Source organism: Tasmannia lanceolata, unplaced genomic scaffold (assembly GCF_043159265.1).
Source record: "Tasmannia lanceolata isolate RefF3 unplaced genomic scaffold, GAP_Taslan_0.1 ptg000048l, whole genome shotgun sequence".
NCBI classification, from domain to species: domain Eukaryota; kingdom Viridiplantae; phylum Streptophyta; class Magnoliopsida; order Canellales; family Winteraceae; genus Tasmannia; species Tasmannia lanceolata.
Genome location: NW_027518725.1, coordinates 1,871,601 through 1,892,745, shown reverse-complemented (window position 1 = coordinate 1,892,745; position 21,145 = coordinate 1,871,601). Strand labels below are relative to the sequence as shown.

Genomic DNA, 21,145 nt, shown 5'->3' with positions numbered 1-21,145 from the left:
TTCATCTTGAGAATAAATGGAAGTTCAAGAGATGATATTTACCCTTCCAAACTCACATATCTAATAACCTAGTATCTTCTTTAACTGATTTTCTTTGTTACTACTAGGCAGTTCTCTTCTTGAGTTGGACACGTAATCGTCCTTTCATATTGGGAGTAAGAGACAAGCTATATGACGGATGTTGGTGTCGATAACCACTCAGCACCTCCAGCTTAAACCCAGGCAACCACCTTCATCTGCATATACCCCATTTCCTTCCCTAAACACGACACTGATGCGGACCATCATGAAACACCCGAGAACCAAACTAATCAACCACTATGAACACTCCCTGCTCAAACCATCTCTCCGGAAACTCATTACGGTCCAGTCCCCACACGTTCTCCATCCTCGCCATTGCATAAGCAGCGTAGTCTGCTAATAGTCATGGCTGTTATATGTTCATTATCCATCATTGAATTGAGACAAATCAGTTCAGTTCTGAACTGATTTATTTTAGTTTCTGGAAACCAAATCTCTGAGAATTTGATTTGCATAAGGGTCTGTTCCAGTGAGGATAAATACGAGGGAGTAATCCATTTCAGGGTAAATCATTTCGATGTAATCTACTTACCAAGTAAATACAGAGGGGGTATATTATTTCTAGCGTTCCAGGACCACATATTGTAGAGGGTAAATGTCATAAGGGTATTTTAATCATATTACATGACTTAGGGGTATTTTGGTCATTTTCACCCACTCGATAGTGTTATGTCAACTATTTTCCATGACTCGGGGGTATTCTGGTCATTTTTACCCGATACGGCGTATTTTGATCATTTTTGTCATAAGGGTATTTTAGTCATTTTCATGACTCTGAGGTATTCTAGTTATTTTACCCTGCATCCCGTATTTTGATCATGTTTATATCATAAAGGGTATTTTAGTCATTTTCTATGATAGGTATTTTGGTCATTTTCACCCTAGGTATTTCGGTCATTTTCCATTATGTAGAGGTATCATGGTTATTTTTACATGATATGACATATTTTGATCATTTTTTAATGTTATAAGGGTATTTTAGTCATTTTATGACTTCAGAGTATTGTGTTCATTTTTACCTGATATTGGGGTATTTTAGTCATTTTCCATCACTCGGGGGTATTCTAGTCATTTTTACCCTATTTGGTGGGTATGTTCATCGTTTCATGTCAATATTTTAGTCATTTTCAATGACTCAGGGGTATTTTGGTCATTTTCACCCGATATAGTGGCATTTTGGTCATTTTCATGATGCAGGGGTATTCTAGTCATATAGGGGTATTTCGGCCATTTCCATGATGCAGCGGCATTATGGTCATTTTACCCGATACAGTGAATTTTGATCTTTTTTATGTTATAGGGGTATTCTAGTCATTTTCCATGACACGGAGGTATTCTAGTCACTTTCCATGACTCGAGGATATTCTAATCATTTTATCCGGAAGGGAGGTATTTTGATCATATTTATGTCATAAGGGTATATAGGGTCATTTTCCATGACAGGAGGACTCTGGTCATTTTAACATGATACTGCGTATTTTGATTACTACCTCCTTGAGTGTATGCCATTTCGCCTCTTTCAGGGTAAATAGATGGTAGCACGGAAATAACTTACGAGGAAAGTTGATTATGTTTTGATTATTGGAACACGCTTAAGTTTTGCACGGGGGGTAAACGAATGTTTTACCACCTATTCACCCTCACTGGAACAGACCCTAAAGGATTCACTCATTCTTTTACAAGGCCACAGAGTTTTGCATGGATTAACTGTTGGATTGGTCCAAAGTGCTTTATCTAAATTTTCTGTCATGAAAAAGGAGGGGAGGCGGGGTTTAAATCTGCGTCAAGGCGGACAAACTCGACCCAGCCTGACTTCTTCCATTCTCTCCTATCCAAGGTCATGTTCTCTGTTAGTTAAATGAGATAAAAGACTATTGATAGAATTTATAGCAGGGTGAATTATGCAAATACTTCACAACCACGGACAACAATGATTTTAAGGGTGTCAGACAGTGAAGAATTTAGGGTAAGAAATGGTGGTTGTTGGATGTTTGCACGAGGTGCAACTTAACATATTTAATGTTAAAGTCCACCTTAGAGTTTAGGAAGACATTTGAAGGCCTAAAAGCATGCTTCACGATAATCCCCTACTGTGGATCTATGTCACAAATGTCGTTCTCGGGAATTTCTCGGCAAGGGAAAATCTCGGGATATATTATTTTTTATTATTTTTTTTTCAGGTTTATATCGGGAAATAAATGGCAAAAATAATATTATTTAAAAATATATAAAAATATTAAATTTAAGAAAAAATATATAAAATAAAAATATCGTAAAAATATCGGGATAATATCGTGATATTATCGGGATATTTTATGATAAAAATGAAAATATCGCTATATTTTTAAAATCTCGGGATTAGTTCGGGATTTTGTCGTTTTATCAAAATCTCGCGATAAAAACGCTATATTTTGAAAATATCGGAGATATTTGTGACATAGCTGTGGATGATTGCAAGAAGGCTAGTTGATCCCTGTGAGTTCTTAGAAGCCTTCTACGTTACTACAAAAATTTTCCTCGGGTATAATTTTTGGAGTTCCAATGCTTAAGGTTTACAAATTCGAAGTACTATTGATTGAGATGTCGACAAGTTCTAATGCTTTTGTTTCCAATTTGGCTTAGAAAATACAAGAAAAAAAATATTAATAAAATCTATTGGAAAGAGTTGAACTTATTTTTTTATTGATCTGATCTTAGATCTTGGATCTTGGTTCATTGTAGACGCTAAATCTTTTTGAAATTTACTATCCAAAAGTCAATTTGGATGCCATCAAAGTTGTCCACATGCATCATGGCCGCCATGCATGAACTCTTCAAAGAGTATAAAACCCACTTGACCTCTAGTTTATAGAAGGGTTGGATAAAAAGGTTGAGGTGAGGGATGGCTATTAGAGAATGGTACCAAAAATACATGCAAAAGTGAGAAGCGAAGAGGCTAAGTCAGCATTCGGTTGATATTTCTTTTACGAACGGCAGAATTGGGTTAGTATTTGTAAGAACTGGTTCACCCTTTCTTGGAAATGATGAATCTGAGGAGGACTTGGACATTTTGAGTTGGTGGAAAGTTAATAGCTCCAAGTATCATACTTTCCCTATGATGGTCTGCAATATTTTGGCAACTTTTGATTGTTTCCCTAGAGTTAGCATTTGTCTTTGGAGGTAGATTTCTTGATGTTACCCGGCCATGACTAGATGTGTTTAGAGAGATTATATTGATTTTGTTTTCATTTTTGTATTTAGGATCATTTTATTTCAGCATGTTATTATTCTAGAGCCTAGATCCCAGTTTTGCTGAGGGAGCAACCCCATTTTTCACCTTGAATTGGTCAAAATACGCGGAATTTCTTTCTTTTCGTGGAGGATTAGATCCAGTAAACATTTCGAAATAATTGATTGATCAAAGGGGAGTTTTTTTTGGTCTCAAAATCCGAATAATATTTATTACTTCAAGTGGGAGGAATGTCCACGTCTTCTAGGGCCCATATCACTTACCATCACCTCACACATGTTTTATTCCCTTTTTAGACCTTTTTACCTTTGTTCTAGTAGTTTTCTTTTGTTTAAGTGTGGGTAATTCGGTCTTTTTATTATAACTCAAGTGGGTGGCAATTAGGTCTTTTGTTATCACTTAAGTGAGTTAAGTTATGAGGGATAGCATTGGTCTAGATGGAGGGGCCACCATCTTTTGTTACAACTCTTATAAAAGGCGCAGGGTGGGGTGTGTGGGGTTGGAAGGGAGGGGTGGAATTTTCCAACTTTTGGTTATGCAAAAGCCCCACTTTGGACGTGTGACGCAAGGGAAGATTTTCTCTCAGCCAAACAAAGGGAAAACCCTAGGTTTTCTCCATTCCACCTTCCTTCTTCCTCTTATCCCACTTCTTCCTCTTCTTCCCTTCTCTTTTCTACCTTCTCCACTCATTGGTTTCTCCTCTACTTCCTCTTTTCTTTTTCTTATCTTTCTTTCTTCCCCATTCCCACGGTTTCTTCTCTTTTCTGGTGCAAGTTGCTGTCCTCTAACGCAACAGCCCATGGAACCTTAGTTTCCTTTCATCTTCTCCCCCCTTCATCTCCTTTCTATTTCCCCACATTTCCATCATTTTCATCTTTCTTGTATGATTTCAGTCCTTAGAACTATTTGATATTTAGATAGGGGTCATTTACATCAAAAGAGTCCCCTCCACATTTTTCATTGCTTCTTGTTGATCTTCGCCTTGCTGATTTTTTCCTTTATCGTGGGAATCTTTTCCCTACCTTGCCGGAATCGATATTCTTCGATGATTACCTTGCTGATTGGGGGTGCGCACGTGGTGATTCTATCATTATTTTCCTCTCTGGATGTGATGTGGTGCTGATTGATGCTACCTTGGCTGTTCGGACCTTCCGAGCTTCTCCACTGCTCTCTTAGGTCTCCATTGCATGAATTCCTAGGTTGATGGGCTGCTCTTCTCGGGTGAGATCCTTCTTTTACCGTATTGATCGTTCTTTGATCCACCTTCACCCATAGGATTGCTATGCTTACACATCCTTACCTCTTGAGATCCATTTTCCTACATAGGTGATGATTTTGGGGCTTAGATTTATTTTCTTTCTTATTGTCATATTGCATTCAGACCCTTATGATTATTGCAGCCATTTCTATACATCTTTTTTTTTTTCTTTTGATGAGAATTGCTATTGTTAATGCTTGCTTGAGATTAGTCTGTAAGTTCCTTTGTTGAGTTATCCTTACAGTTACAGCTAACATAAAGTAGGCGTGCTTGGCTGGTTTGAGTATTTTTGAATCTTTTAATCGGATTTTGGATATGGTTTGGGTTACTTTAATTGCAAGATTTTTTATTGAAGTGGTGTTTTTATCATATACCATTAATTGATCTAGTTTGATCCATTTGAGACTTGTTTTCTGCTTCTGTCGTATTTCTCAAATTTTGTCTTAATGCAGTTGTTTCTCTCCATGTTAAGAAGCAAATTACAAATTCGCAAACATTTATAGTTATATCAAGATATTTCTAATGTAATCTTCTAGAAATTATTTGGTGAGAGCTAAGGGATCTGTACCTAGTTTTTTGTGATTTTGGTCATATTTTATAGGCACAATATTTTTTTTTACTTATCTCTTATCCCTTTTCATAATTGCTTTGTAGGAACAATTGACCAGCCATGAATTTGAATTTTTCCTTGTTAAAGATCAGCCTTTAAATATGCAAAAGCTCTGGATTCTTTTGGAAATACTTGGAGATTATTGAATTTCTTACTTTTTTATTTTGTAATATTGGTGGGTAAAAAATTGAATTGTGGTTTTGTTACAGAATCATAAAGTTTGCTTTCATGTGGGTCGACCGGTATAGAATCATAATTTAAGCTAAAAGGAGTAGAAGAAATATGGCACCTGCGACCAAAGCAGACAAGAAAGCAGCATTAGATGTGGCCTCTTGGATGTTCAATGTTGTTACTTCTGTTGGAATCATTATCGTCAATAAAGCCTTAATGGCCACATATGGCTTCAGTTTTGGTAAGTTCATTTCTCCACTCTTTTCTTTCATTAGTTTTGTCTTTGGGGGGGGGGGGTGTTTCCGTTTAGCATAACACAGGTTATAGTTGCTTCAGAAATGCTAATTTATCTTGATTAGACTCAACTGTAACATTAGCTTCAACTTTGTATTTCTTGCAAGCTTCTAATGAGTGCGTAGAGCCAAACTCTGGCCCGTCGCCTAACCAGGGTTGTCTCATGTCCTTCCCATTTAGTGGATACAAATGGGCAATCTTTGTCACAGCTAAAGTTTAAGCTATCCTCTAAAAGTGAATTAAGTCAGTGTTGTGAAAATCTCTCTGTTTTCTCTCTCCTCTCTCTCTCTCTCTCTCTCTCTCTCTCTCTCTCTCTCTCCTCTCTCTTTTTATTTTTTATTTTTTATTTTTTAATTTTTTTTATCAAAAAGAAAAAGAGAATTATGTCAGTTAAACCGTTGTAATTTTTCAGGTACCAAACCTGTTTATTGTTTGATTTCTGTTTCTAGACTTAATCCGTTTATTTATTTTTTCTTATAATCCTTAGAAAAAGGAAGTATCCATACAGAACATCATTGATTATTTTATTTACTTCTCCAAATCTAAAACATCATTAATTTTTAATTAGTTCTCCAAATCTAGTAGTCATTGCAGTGCTTCACTCTTGCCATTTCTCCAATCCGTGCCTGGGTATCGTAGGAATTTTGTGATCCTGGACCAATGGTAAAAGGAGCTCTGCATCCAATCTTTTATTAATATTCTTTTTTCTCATTTATTCTTCTAAAAATTCTGTTTTCATTTTGTGATGCATGTGGTTAGTCCTGTCAGTAATTTTGTTTTCGGAAATATAGTTAGTGGTTAGTTCTGTCAGTCATTTTTTTTTGGAAATATAGTTACTGGCTATTTAGGAAAATTGGGAGAGCTACCTAGACATTTATGCTGTAATAGTGTCTAGATTCTAGAGCTGGCTGTAGAGTCACTTTTGATTTCTATTATTTTTTAAGATAAAATAAAATTGCATTTTAACACTTTTGATTATTATTATCTTCCTGGGAGCTAATAGAACTATGCCTTTCTAATAAATTTCCAGCAGTTTATTATACTTAATGATGATAATTTCCTGCAGCTACAACGTTAACTGGCCTGCATTTCGCTATGACAACCCTGATGACTTTTGTTCTTAGATGGCTGGGATATATCCAGCCTTCGCATCTACCTTTACCCGAGCTTCTAAAATTTGTCCTCTTTGCAAACTTTTCAATTGTTGGGATGAATGTGAGTCTGATGTGGAACTCTGTGGGATTTTACCAGGTCTGTTCTATTTACCACTGGTCTTGGTTTTTATTTCTGCTTATAAATGTTGGAATATGGAATGAGTAACTTAATTGTTGTGAAACAACCAATTACTCCAAAAGCTTAAGCTGTAGGAGATGGCATTATTCAATCTTTTATACTTTAACACTCCCGCTCACGTGTGGCCCCTCTTTGGCCTACACGTGGCGGCACATGTGGCCCCTCTTTTGGGTTGGCCATTACGTGTGTATTTTTTAATATCAAGGAGTTTTGAACCCAGGGCAATTGCTCTGATACCATGCAAACAACAATTACTACAAAAGCTTAAGCTGTTGGAGAAGGTGTTATTTAGTTTATGTAAAAAAAATGTGAAAAAGGTGTTATTTAATCATTTATACTTCAACACTCGCCCTCACATGTGGCCTCTATCCTTTTTCTTTTTTTGGGTTGGCCTTACACATGGACTTTTAATTTTAATATCAGGGAGCTATGAGTTTTGAACCCAGGACCAATAGCTCTGATACCATGTGAAACAACCAATTACTCCAGAAGCTTAAGCTGTTGGAGATGGCGTCCTTTAATCCTTTTTTTTTGAATCGTTTGTCATTTAATCTTAATATACTTTTAACAATTGTTATATGATATCAGATTGCCAAGCTGAGTATGATCCCTGTGTCATGCTTTTTGGAAGTTGTATTGGACAAGATCCGATATTCGAGAGACACTAAGCTCAGCATAGGAGTGGTTCTCCTGGGTGTTGCAGTGTGCACCGTTACTGATGTGAGCGTCAACACGAGGGGCTTCATTGCAGCCTTAATAGCAGTTTGGAGTACTGCCCTCCAACAGTATGTAAGTTACCAACTTCTGAATGCAGATTTCTATTTATTTAGATTGCCTTTATTAGCAGTTATAGGTCCTGGTCTTTATCCAAAATTTTGGTTATTGTCAAGGATTGAAATTTCGGTTTCGCCACAACTGAAATCGAAACTTTTCGGTTTCGTCCGAAATCAGGTAAAGAAAAAAAAAAAAAAAAACAAAAATTTCAGGGTCGACTGAAATTTCCAAAATAAACGAAATTTCGGCCGAAAAACTGGGCCGACACGAATCTTTGTACTTTCGGTGTCGGTCTGGACTGAAATTTCGGTATTTTGGCCGAAATTTAAAACCCTGATTATAGTGACCAAAACTCTTTCTTTTTGTTGTTAATATAAAATTCTATATTAAGTGGCGTTGCAACTCATCGCTAAAATGGCAATGGTATATGTTACCAGGTTCATCAACTTCGTATGCAAATGTTTAACTTTTTTTTTAATGGCAACAAGATGTCATTAATAAAGAAGAGACCGAGAAGGACTCCAAGATACAATGAAGATCTAAAGAACATAATAGGCAGAACAATACAAATATTATAATCTAAGGAGGGAGAAAATCAAATAGTTATTTTCTCTCACAGAATACTCCCTCTCTAGCTAATTTGTCCGCCTCCCCATTAGCTAAACATCTAACATGGGTGAAAGACACTGATGCCAAGCCCAATCGATCCTGGATTTCATCAAATAAGGCTGCAAATCTCCAAGGGGGTGAACGTGCGCCTCTTAACCATCTAATGACGTCAAGAGTCTCCCTCTATCACTAGCTTGTTCAAATCCCATCCTGTAGCCTTTTAATTCCTTCATGAATGGCACGAACCTCTGCTTCATTAGCATCTGCCATCCCAATCGGGCCCATAAATTGCCAAATTACTCTCCCTTCATTCCACAATAACCCTCCAACTCGGGACTAGGGTTTCCATACTAGATCCGTCAAAGTTTAGTTTTAAAATACCATGGGCCGGCGGAGTCCATTTTTGAGAAATTGTAGACTGATTTCTCGATGAGTTGCAAATCTCCGTCCAACTATGCCATAAATCATATGCTGATACAAACCTAAAACTTTCTAGAATTTTTACCCATGATATTGTTAGCGCAATCACCTTATTGAAAAGGTACTGGGCCTCTTTAGAGTATCCCTTGAAAATTCTAACATTACGTTCTTTCCATAGCACCCAAATTGTGGCTAAGATGGATACATACCAGAGTGTTTTTCCTTTGCTCCTCCAAGGCACCAAACCCAACTTTCCAAGAGCTCAAGGAATGTGGCCGGGAACAACCAATCTATCCCAAACCTAGATAGCAATCTGCCCCAAATCTCACTAGCCATCTTGCAATGGATTAAGAGGTGATCCACCGACTCACCCAACTCCACACACATAGCACAGTAATCAATAAACCATTTATTCCTTTCTCTGAAAAAGTCAATAGACTATATCCTTTTAAGACTTGCAACCCATCCAAAAATACATACCTCTGGCAGTGCTTTGAAGTTCCATACTTTGGCTACTTTGGAAGCAACGGGGCAAGGTAGAAGGTTGTGGTAGAATGATTTGACCGAGAATTCTCCCTCTGAGTTCCAGACCCAAATTCTTTTATCTTTTCCATCTGTTTTAATTTAACAACTCTCCAATGTCTGCAAAAGCCTTCCCACCATTTCAAGCTCCCTATCGAAAAAGTTTCTCCTAAAGGAAGGGGCTATGAAGCACGGGTACGAGTACGGGGTGCGGGTACGACACGACACGGGTACGTGGGTATGTGATTTTCCAAAAAAACCGGGTGCGGGTACGTTCGGGTACGCCGAATATAATAATATATTTTAATATTTTATTATATATTTAAAAAGATAAAAAAATAATAATTGGGGAGCAATCAAATAACAATAACATCACAAAAATGGAAAATTCTAATATTACTCTTCGTTTCATAAGTGATTAAGTTCCATATTTCATAACATGAGGCATCAATACATCATTCCTTTGAAAAAAAGTCTGTCGCCAGTGTGTTGACCAGTGCCTGACAAAATGAATAATTTTTAGAGACCAAATTATGAGATTTTAATACCGGACTTTTGGGATTTAATAATGTTTGGACATGATAGATTTTATGAATTTTTAAAATTTGAAAAATACCCCACCGTTTGGAAGTTAAGAAAGTTAAAATTTTGACCCGACCTTTTTTCTGCGAATTTTGTACTAGAACAGGAGAGTTGACTTTTTTTCCTTTTAGATTTGGGTCTTGAAACTATTTTTGATAAATCCAAATGGGGGGTATTCCGTTATTTACATGTAAATCTTAAATAAATCCAAATAGTAAAGATATTTACTTAAATGGTTTACATGTAAATACTAAGTACAGGAAATGAGAGAGAACAAGCAGGAAGGGTTTACAAACCAGATTAGAGAAGCAGGACGTGTCGGGTACGTGTGGGTGCGCACCCCCAACGCACCCGACACGCACCCAGTACAAGAAAAATGCTTTTTATTTTTTAATTACGGGCGTGCGTACCTAGGGCGTACCCGAACGTACCCGCACCCCATACGTGTCGGGTACGGGAGGCCCGAGAGAGTACCCGTGCTTCCTAGGGAAGGGGACCATAACACTATGTTCTGAGGCCGAGTGAAACTCTTTAACCATTACCTCCTTATCCAATGCCAATGTACACAACTACGGAACAACATCATTGAGGGAAGTACCTGTGCACTATTTATCCCACCGGATTCGGATCCTGTCCCATTATACACTCTAAATTTTACCCCTTGCATGAATTTAGCTTTGAAGCATAAAACATCCCTTCATACCGTTTTCCCTTTTTTCCTGAATTTATCATTTGTCTCCCAATGTCCTTTGCACGAGCCATACTTACTTTCAATGACCTTCGCCCACAACTGATTCTCTTCCTCACCAAACCTCCATAACCACTTGCCTAAGAGAGCTTGATTTGTTTCCTTTATTCTTGTGATACCTAGGCCTCCAGCTTTGATTGGCTTGCAAACTTCTTCCCAGCTTATTAAGGGAATACCTTCCTTGTTGTTTGTCCCACCCCATAAAAACCTTCTCTGCATTTTTTCGATTCTTAGGATGATACTCATTGGACATTTAAATACGGAAAGCTGATAAATAGGGATGTTCGCCAACACTGCCTTTATTAGGGTCAGTCTCCCCCCTTTGGAGACTAGGTTTCTTTTCCACGTCTCCAGTCTCTTCTCCACTGTCTACAATGGGTTCCCAAGTTTCTTTTCTTGGAGTACCATTTCCGAGTGGCAAGCCAAGGTAGGTAGAAGGACACAAGTCCACCAGAGACCCTAATACTCATGCCAAGTCATCAACAATCTCCTTCTGCATATTGATTCCAAAAGCTTTTGATTTATGGAAATTTGTTCTTTAGCCTGTAATCATCTCATAGCACCTTATGTTACTTTGAGGTTCATCACTTTGATGAACTCCGGAGTACTGAATAGCAATGTATCATCCTCAGACTGTATATGAGTAATCTCTAATCGCCTTTCCCCAATCTCAAAGCCCTTGATTAGACCTTCTTCTCGCCATTTAATTAATAGTATGCTCAAAGTTTCTACTACAATAACAAATAGCAAGGGAGATAGAGGGTCACTCTATCTCAACCCTCTAGAGGACTTGAAGAAGCCTTTTGGAGAACCGTTAATAAGCACTGAAAAGCAAGCCGAAGAAATTCATGAATCCACATTCTCCATTTCAATCTAAAACCCATTCAACTGAGTAGATAGTCAAGTCAGTCCCATTCCACCCTATCATATGCTTTTTCCATGTCAAGCTTACAAACAATACCTTTTTTTAGCCATTTTCGATTAGAAGTCAATAGGCCAGCCATGCTGTACGGCTCATAATGTTGGGCCACCAAGAAGCAGCATGTGCATAAGATGAGTGTAGCGGAGATGCGAATGCTTGGATGTGCAGCCACACAAGGTTACATAGAATAAAAAATGAAGACATTCGTAAAAAGGTGGGGGTGGCATGAGGAGAAGATGAGAGAGCACCGCTTAAGATGGTTTGGACATATCCAACGTAGGCCTTTGGATGCTTCGGTGAGAAGAGGCGACTCGTGCCAAATTGATGGAGTAAAAAGAGGTAGGGGCGGACCGAAAACAATTTGGGTAGAAACAGTGAGGAAAGACTTGATAGTTAGGAGCATAACAGAGAACATGACCTTGGATAGGATAAAATGGAAGAAAATGATCTGCGTAGAAGAACCCAACTAGAGCCAGGATTAGAGCAGAGTAGATTCCTTTCACCCTCTTCATGAAATTTTTCTAAAGGATTCATTTAGCCGACCCCAACTAGTTTGGGACAAAGGCTTTGTTGAGTTGAGTTGAGATTAGAAGTCAATAGACTCATTACCAATAAGAGAACAATCCACAATATGTCTCTGATTGATGAATGCACATTGGTTTAGGGAAATGATCTTAGGCAGCATCATTTTTATTCTCTCTGCTAATATTTTAGCATGCTATCTTGATGTAACCTTGGGACCTCCTCGGTCTCGCTTTTTTTAATGAAATCCTTTTACCATTAAAAAAAAAAAAAAACTTTAGCAAATATTTTGTGTAAGCATCCAATCAAACTGATTGGCAAAATAGAATTGGAAAAAAGAGAGGAAGAACAAAAAGATGAAGAAAATAAAAAACAAAAAGAAGGGAGTCGTAAAAAGGAGTAGAAAAGTGTAAATATAATTGGAAAATAGGAAAGGATTTGGAATGTTAGGTGTAGGTAAATTTCGGAAGGATGTTTCAGTAGGAAGGATTGGATTCTAAGTTAAATTAAGGTTGGTTTCACTGGTTGGTGGAGACGTTATGCTACCTGAAGGTTTAACCCTCAGCACTAAAATCTGTAGATTAATTCCCTTGGGCTCTTTGACTAGTAGCTTGCTGATTGACGCATTACAAATCCATAATTCACTTTCCTTTGCTGGAGCTTGAGGGATTCTTTCTTTTGCCTTGTTCTGTTTGGATATTCTAGCTGGGTCTTTCAAAGGGTATCAAAAGTTGGATGTGTTGCGTTAAAGGGGGCAATAACATTTAATCCTCCAGAATTGTAAGATGAGGCGTTCTTTAGATAGTTAGCTGGTAGTAAGTGGTGGTTTTTCACAAAAGGTGTGCACATACTGTGTGGATTGAAAGACGATAGAAAATAGTTTTTCGGTAATGTATGGTTATATATAAACCATATCAATGTTTTGCTTTTCCTTTGGACTGGGGCCGGCATGTCGACCCAGTCCACTTTAATATTTTGTAATGCTGTTTGGGACTACTGGTCCCACCTGCTTTCTTAATATTAATGAAATATGTATATTTAAAAAAAAAAAAAACTGATTGGTCTAAAGTCGGTTACTTTCAAAGTGCCCTTCACTTTTGACATCAACGTGATGAATGTCACCCAAGTCCCCCTATGTAACTTCATCCCCTGGTGAAATTCTTTCACATATCCCCAACACTCCTGAAAGAAAGCAATACAAAACCATCTGGACCGGGAGCTTTATCTTTTTCCAGGGAAAATACCGCCTCCTCTATTTCTTGTTCTAGGAATGGAAAATAAGCTGCCCCCCCCCCCCCCCTCCGCGCGCGCACGCGCACACACACACATAACGAGTTGTTAACGTAAAACGCCCACTCAATGAATCTACCAGTTCACATTTTGTAGAGTCCCATACTATCATAATTCCACCCGAAGAGCCAATCGCATCCAAAGATGTGAAATCCCAGTTTCCACTAATACCCAATCCTTTGAATGCCGTTCTGTTAACTGGGGACTATTTGGTTTCTTGGATACATCAAATGACAGGTCTATGCTTACGAGCTACCTTTTTCACTTGGGCTTTCTTGTTGAGGGTGCCCAACCCATTAATGTTCCAAGATAGGATCTTCATGGCACCTGGAGAGTAAGTTTTAATTTCCCCTTAGGTGTGTTTTCGGTGCACCCACCCTTTAGCTTCCCGCTTTCCAGATTCTGATTTGTCCCTTATTAGTTAACTTCAAACTTCAATCTCGTTAATTCTCTTTCCATTTTGCTAGACCTTTCCCCTGAAATGGTCTTCTCTTGCTTACGCAGTTTCATTTCCCTGACCTCAGCCTCTTTAAACATTTTCCTTAATCTTGCTGTGAGCCCAGAGTAAGATAATCCCAGAACCTTACTTGTTTCATGATATGAAGTATGAATGACTCAATTTCCTCTCTATCCGAATCTTGTCAATCAATCGGCACCGCATTATGCAAATGTTTAAACGAATATTTCAATGTCTTTTCTTTGCTAAAAAACAGCGACAAATTGAAATGCCACCGGCCCACCAGCATTTGTTTCGATAACCGTTCACAATTTTGCAAGTGGATTTAGAGATATCTTTGCCGAAAAGAGTTTTTAATTTATAGATGCAATCAGTTATCATGAAAATGTTGCATTTAGTGGGTGGGATTATAATTATACCCAATGACCAATGCATTAGCCCGGAACTCTACCAACCGTTATGAGGCAATAATTTAAACTTAAAAAACCGCTCTCCAATTTCTTTAACAGTATTCTGATTTTTTCTCGTGGTTTTTGTCCTTGTAGTATGTTCATTTCCTTCAACGGAAGTATTCACTTGGATCATTTAATCTCTTGGGCCACACCGCGCCTGCTCAGGCGGCAAGTCTGCTGGTAGTAGGGCCTTTCCTGGATTTCTTGTTGACCAATAAAAGAGTCGACACATATGACTATAGTGTTACTTCCATCGTAAGTATTACCTATTAAACATTAACAGCCAAAGCTGGTCACATTCTATTCAATATCTTAAGACCCACATGAATGCACTTCAGAGTCATTTATTTTGCTCATATTGTTGCTAACAGTTCTTCGTGTTTATTCTGTAGTTCATCATCATCTTATCATGCACCATTGCAGTAGGAACCAACCTTAGCCAATTCATCTGCATCGGCAGATTCACCGCTGTTTCATTCCAAGTCCTTGGCCACATGAAGACTATCCTTGTCCTATTCTTGGGATTTTTCTTCTTTGGAAAAGAGGGTCTCAGTCTACAAGTAGTTCTCGGCATGATTGTAGCTGTGATGGGCATGATCTGGTATGGAAATGCCTCATCTAAGCCTGGTGGTAAGGAACGCCGAAGCTATTCAATTCCAAGTGACAGATCTCAAAAGCATGGCGGATCTAGTGAGCTCGACGAGAAGGTCTAGAGACACAGACCCATATCTTTCAGGTCTCAAAGCTCTTGTTCTAATTCGTCTTTTCAAGGATTCAATGGTTCGGCATTGGAGGGTAGCTTATTCCAGTAATCTCTTAACATCAATTTTAAGACTCAATTTGTTCTGGGAAATGATATCAACACAACAATTTTTTGATAGTTTCACTAACTCATCTTGTCTTTTATTAGTTAAAGAGTTGTCAAAGGTCATTATAGTTCTCCAGAAGCTCTAACAAGCCAATTAATAAAGGAAAAAACAAGCTGGGTTTGTGCACTTAGTAAAACATGGTTGTGTTGATATCCATTTCCCTTTGTTTTTCTTCTTTTGTTTTGATTTTTTTTTATCTTGGTTTTAATTGGAATGCTGTTTTGTGCCAGATGCAGGTTCTTCCCCTGGAAAATCCTTTTGCTTCATGTTCATTTATAGAAATTTATTTCCTTCCACATTTATAAAGCAAATTACTTTCAGTATCTTGTAATTCTTTTTCTCAATTTTGATCTCCCCAACTCTCTTATGTAATCTCTTGACAGTGATAAATTATACACTTGTTTCCTTAAATTAAAAAAGGGATGAGAAAACATTTCTTCTCTTACTAAATGAGGATCAAAAGAGAGAAATCTCTTCCTGCTCATCAAGACAATAGGACAGATTGGGAGGAAGAACATTGATTCATTGCCAATCGCACGATCGTACATCTGCTTGCACATCCATTAGTGGTTCTTGTTGTGGACCCGTCGAAATGCAAAAGTTGATGCATAGGATTTTCCTAACCTTCTGATCAGTGCTCTCAAATGGATGTGTAAAAATTTAGTAGCCAAGGGTACAGATTCAAAGAGAATTTTTTTTCCAAAGCTTGGATGGCTAGGATCATTTATTGGTGCCTTTTTTGTACAGTGGCCTCACCATGTTAGGGGTTTCTTCTGCAGAGGAAAGCCTTTCAATAGTGACAATGGAACACTAGGCGTGTTGTTTTAACACTTCTTGGAAGTGCTTCTAAGCTTTTTTTCATTGCTGATGGAAAAAAAAGTTAAGGAAGAGTCTCTCAAAAAGGCTGGTCGGGATTTGGCAGTGATTTGTGATGAATTCTTGGGGCAAAGAGGAGTCTCTCAAAAGTGATTCTCGTCTTTCCATTTTGCCCTCTCTAAAAAATGGAGAATGTTGAAGTGTTCCTACAATATTCGTTAATGAACTCCAATAATGATATGAATCACAACAAAGAAATTACCCAAAAAGAGACAAGACAGTGCAAAGAAATATACCTAGAAACAATCTCATATATTGCTTCAATTTTTTGTGAGTGTGTGTGAGAAATAGAACAATCTCATATATTTCAGGAGACTTTAGATGATGGTCGACCGTCATATTGTAAAGGGCGGAAGGAGACAAAACCTTTGTCATTGGTTTTTCAACCAAGGAAAAGTCAAAACAGGGCTTTCCCTTGGATTAAAAATCAAGGGAGAGAGGTTTTGTCTCTCTCCACCCTCTATATTAACGACCAGCCACCATATAAGTTCTCATATTTCAGATATGAAAAAAATTCAAAGTCAATTTCATCTTCTGCCGGAATAAATCCCTAATCAAAATTACTTTTCTCCTTTTCAGCTAAGGAATTTCCTCTCTCTCTCTCCCTCCCTCTCTTTCTAGTTTTTTCTCTATGAACTCTCTACCGCTAACCATAAGCCCTAACTAATTAGGCATTAACATAGAGCCTATTGTATCGATTTCAGCTTTAGCCTTTATTTTACAACGATAATTTAACTTATTTAGACGTTTAGATTAATGACAAATAAGGGATCGATTAGACACATACTAATAGTGGATAAAACATTGTAATTTTTTTCAAAATTTTAATTATGAGAATGTAGGTAGGACACCTAGGACATTCCAGTATGGATAGGGACATGATTCGAAGAACACCCAATAAGGAATCAAAGGGATTTAGGTGAATTTGATTCGAATTAGATCCATTGACACCCTAACAGCAAGGACTCAAGGAGTGTCATTATTTCGAGGGGTACACAAAAATGAGGAGAAAAGCTGTATATATTAAATTATGGGGTGTTTTTTTTTCTAACTCCACTTTTGGGAATGCCCCCCTCATTTCTATTTAGTGGGATTGAAGGGACCTAGGAGGCTAGGACTAGTATGGAGGGTTGGCCCATATCATTTCACAAGAGTCATATCATGTTAGGCAAGTAGTCCAATCAGTGGACAAGTCCAAAATGTGGGGACAACCTTTTTTCAAGATTGAACTTATCCCCCAAAAAGGATATCTCAGTTTTTCCCAAAACAAATACTTGTTAACATCCGAGGTTGAAAACTTCGCGGAAAACTTTAAAATTTTTTACGTACTTCTTACTTTAAAAAGCTCCTACATTTTTACAAAAAAAAAAAAAAAAAAAACAATGTAAGCTTTTATGTATTAAATACTAGTTTTTTTTGTGGGTAAGCTGGGGTTTTGACGGACCCCTACCGGTCTATTACATAAAGAGAAAGATGTTATATTCATAGGTCAAATTGCTTAATACTCTTACATTACATAATTGGCGCTTGATGGGAGCAATTTTTCTTTGGAATCTTCTGTCATGGTTCATCCTCAGAGTCATTGTAGTGCAATACATTTGAATCCTCTAGCTTTGGGCCATCTTCTCATTGTCCTCTTGCTCAACCAGGATCAAAGTAAATAGATGACGCTCATCTGCCCATGATACTTCCTTCTTTCGAGCTTCTTGTCTAGGCTCTCTGTCTCTCCCTGACTCATCTTCAGCGGATGATTCTATATTTTGAATCCTAATGGTTGGAATAAAACTCAATTTTCTTAATCAAATGTGAATTTGATGAATAATTCAGCAAATTCTCATACGTTGGCAGTGGTAAACATCCTCAGCATGTTTACAATATACTTCACAATCTTTGTTGGGACCCTTGTTGAGTGTCAATGTTGTGGAGTTGTTGGACAAAATGCTAAAAAGATGATCAATTTCAAGATTCTTTCTTAAGAATCACTTCTTTTGACCCCCACATGTGGGGGCATGATTAGGAGAAAAAACCATTGCAATCGGCCTCGCATAGATCCTAGCTTCTTTATCTATTAGGCTTGTTCTTTTTGCGCCATCAAGAGAAGCTGTGTTATTGATTTTTGTTGGCAAAGCTTTATCTCATGTATGAGACTCGGAGAGAGAGAGAGAGAGAGAGAGAGAGAGAGAGGAGCCAATAAACTAGTCATAAAACTCATAACCGACCATGAAATAACGAGTTTGTGGCCCGCAGATCAAGCAAGCGTGTTGCCAACCCCATGTGCTATCTCACATCTCCCAATCAAATCGCCACAATAAACTCCCCCCTATTTTTTTAATCTAGACACCCAATCTAATTTGTCCTCTAGTGAATTACCCAACTTAGAAAAATGCCATTCTTTAGTGTCACCATTGGGCGGCTTAAATTTTAATGCTTTATTTCTTGTCCTAATCCATGTCTCTCCATCTTCTCCAACTTCTATATCTATTATCTAGCTTCCTTTACACCCTCTTATACATTACAAGAAGAATTTGAGAGAAAAAGAGGGAGTGAAACCAAAGTTTCAAAACTCTCCTGCTGTCGAGTCGACTCCTTCCGCCTTGGCCACGTTCTTATCTGAGTTCGCACTACAAAGTCAATCAAAATTCCTTTGACTTTCGTGATTTATGACCGTGTAAGCAGAGTACTCAGCCACATCAACTGAGTACTCGATCCCATCATGCCGAGTCGACTAGGATTTGCATTGGCCGCGTTTTGAACTGCATCGGCCTGAAACACTGAGTGAACTGTTCCCTTCTTAGTTTTTGAAAAAAAAACAAAGAGAGGGAGCATTAGGGGAAGGATGAACAGGTTTAGATCAATGAGGTTTTGCAGGAGCAAATCTAAGCTTGGTGGTGGAGATGACAAAGGTTGCAGGATCGGCAAGGTTAAGTGGGAATTACGCCCCGGCGGCATGCTTGTTCAAAAGAGAGAAGACGGTGGCAGTATGGGAGAAGAGATGATCACAGTGAAAGTCTCAACTGGGTCACATTGGCATGATATCTCTATAGAAGCCACTTCAACTTTTGGTAACAACCCTCTATCTTTGATTGCTCTACATGATATTTTTTTTCCAAGTTGCAAAAAACTTCTAGTTCTATGAATTATAGTTCAATATTTTTCTGGGTATGGATAAAACTGATGTGGGTGGATTCAATGAAGCCTTCCTAGCTACTTTCATATGCAATCTGATTGCATTGTTGGTGCAATTTGTATGTAAAGTCTGATAGCACAGAGGATGGTTTTCTTATTGGGTTTGTGGAGTAAAATTCTTTTCTAATTCTATGAATTATCTGTTCAATGTTATTTTTTGGATATTGGATTGTTGGTGTGATATGTATGTAAACTTGCTGTCTAAATTGCATAACCAACCTAGCACAATTTGTGGGTAAGCTTGCAATCTAAAACTGCAAACCCAAACTAACAGAGGAGGTGGTTTTTCTTATTGGGTTTTGTGCAATTTCTGTGTAAACTTGTCTAAATTGCAAACCCAAACTAGAACAGGGGGTATTTTTCCTATTGGGTTTTGTGCAATTTGTGTGTAAACTTGTCTACCAAACTAGGACATGTTGGGTTTTCTTATTGGGTTTTGTGCAATTTGTGTGTAAACTTGTCAAAATTGCATAGCAAAACTAGCACAAGTGGTAGTTTCTCTTATTGTGCTTTGTGCAATTTTTGTGTAAAATTGTAGTCTAAATTGCATACCCAAATAACACAGAGGGTTGGTTTTCTTATTGGGTTTGTGGAGTAAATTTTTTTATCTATTTTTTTCAGGTGAATTGAAGATGATTTTGTCATTGGTCACTAATTTGGAACCAAGAGAACAGAGGCTCCTCTTCAAGGGAAAAGAAAGAGAAGATGATGATTTTCTCCATATGGTTGGAGTTAAAGACATGGATAAGGTGCTATTGTTCCAAGACCCAGCTAATAAAGAAAGAAAATTAGTTGCTTCTGCAAGAAACCAACCCATTGGTAACCCTTGTCGCAGCATTAGCGTGTAAACTTGTATTGATTCTATTACTAACAATGTTAATTTGGTTAATTACCATGTACCTTCCAATGTTGGCTTGGAAATTTGTACTATTAATCCATAGACAATAGAAAATGAACAGATTCATGCCCAATCCATCGGCCATTGCAACGATTATCATGCATATAACTGATTTCTTATTTTTCTGTCCCCTAATTTATCCGCCAAGAAATGAATTTTTTTATCTTCTCACTCACAAAGAGGTAATCAATTTCCATATGTTTCCTACAATCATTGAGATTATAACAACAGAGATTAGAGACCAATGTAGAAAAATGCCCAAAGCTCGCTAGCAAAGTGATGGTAATAAAGTAAGTTCAGCCGCAATCATAACCAACGAACGTTATTTGGCCACAACATTTGTTTTCAAAATGGTAACTCTTTTCTTGAGTGTCCATGAGACAGGGGATGTTCGACTTTGTTTTCTATCTTGGAATTATTTGTGTCCACTATTGTTCTATGTTATACTATTAAAGAATGAACACTCTCTATGGTTGCCAAGTTTTTTTTGTTCCTGGGAGTTATGTGGGAGAAAAAAAATACCCTGGGAGATAGATGGGAATCCTGGTAAAATAAAAATCCCATGTTTGGTTATGTGGGAGAAAAAAATACCCTGGGAGATATGGTGGGAAAAAAAAAAAACCTTTGTTTGCTTGCTTGAACTGTTGGGTAGAAAAAAAATACTTCTCAAGCTTATTTTTGGTTCTTGAGTTTATTTTTGTTCCTCGGGTTATCTTGGGATGGGATGAAAAGGCAATCATTACAAAAGTGGGATTAAAAAATTCACCCCACAAGTAATCATTACAAGAGTGGGATTAAAATAAACCTAGTGCTAAAAGGCAACCAAACATGGGATGGGACCGAAATTTAACTTACTCTCCCACAAAACTTCCAAGAACAAAAAAAACCTGGCAACCAAACAGAGCATAAAGGAATAATTAAGTGAAGGCTGTTCTTGCTAGAGCCCAGTAACAAGGGTGCCACGGGACCCTATCCCATAGAAAATGACCAAAACACTCCTATCTTAGAGAAAAGTACTTCCCTAGTTTACAATAAAATGGCTTACCCTCTCTTACTTAGCCTCGCTGAAATGGAACCCAACA

At 37.8% G+C, this 21,145-nt stretch overlaps 2 protein-coding genes across 5 annotated transcripts in view; both read left to right on the top strand.

Moving 5' to 3' along the window:
* The window catches only part of LOC143864184 (UDP-rhamnose/UDP-galactose transporter 6-like), a 28,843-nt gene extending 13,307 nt beyond the window's left edge, over positions 1–15,536 (top strand). The window contains exons 2-7 of one of the 4 annotated variants that reach the window (XM_077375064.1): positions 5,388–5,590; positions 6,710–6,894; positions 7,525–7,725; positions 14,328–14,489; positions 14,627–15,029; positions 15,340–15,536. In XM_077375064.1, coding sequence (XP_077231179.1) covers positions 5,461–5,590; positions 6,710–6,894; positions 7,525–7,725; positions 14,328–14,489; positions 14,627–14,947 — 999 coding nt within the window. In that variant the 5' untranslated portion in view covers positions 5,388–5,460 and the 3' untranslated portion in view covers positions 14,948–15,029; positions 15,340–15,536. Of the gene's footprint in view, positions 1–5,387; positions 5,591–6,709; positions 6,895–7,524; positions 7,726–14,327; positions 14,490–14,626; positions 15,043–15,333 lie in introns of all 4 variants that reach the window. The other 3 variants (XM_077375063.1, XM_077375062.1, XM_077375061.1) reach the window with 3 other exon arrangements.
* A 2,811-nt stretch (positions 15,537–18,347) lies between these two features.
* On the top strand, positions 18,348–20,157 carry LOC143864315 (BAG family molecular chaperone regulator 3-like). The gene is made up of 2 exons (XM_077375226.1): positions 18,348–19,041; positions 19,787–20,157. The coding sequence occupies exons 1-2, from the start codon at positions 18,816–18,818 to the stop codon at positions 20,011–20,013; spliced, it is 453 nt and encodes a 150-aa protein (XP_077231341.1). The 5' UTR covers positions 18,348–18,815; the 3' UTR covers positions 20,014–20,157.
* Positions 20,158–21,145: the final 988 nt, after the last annotated feature.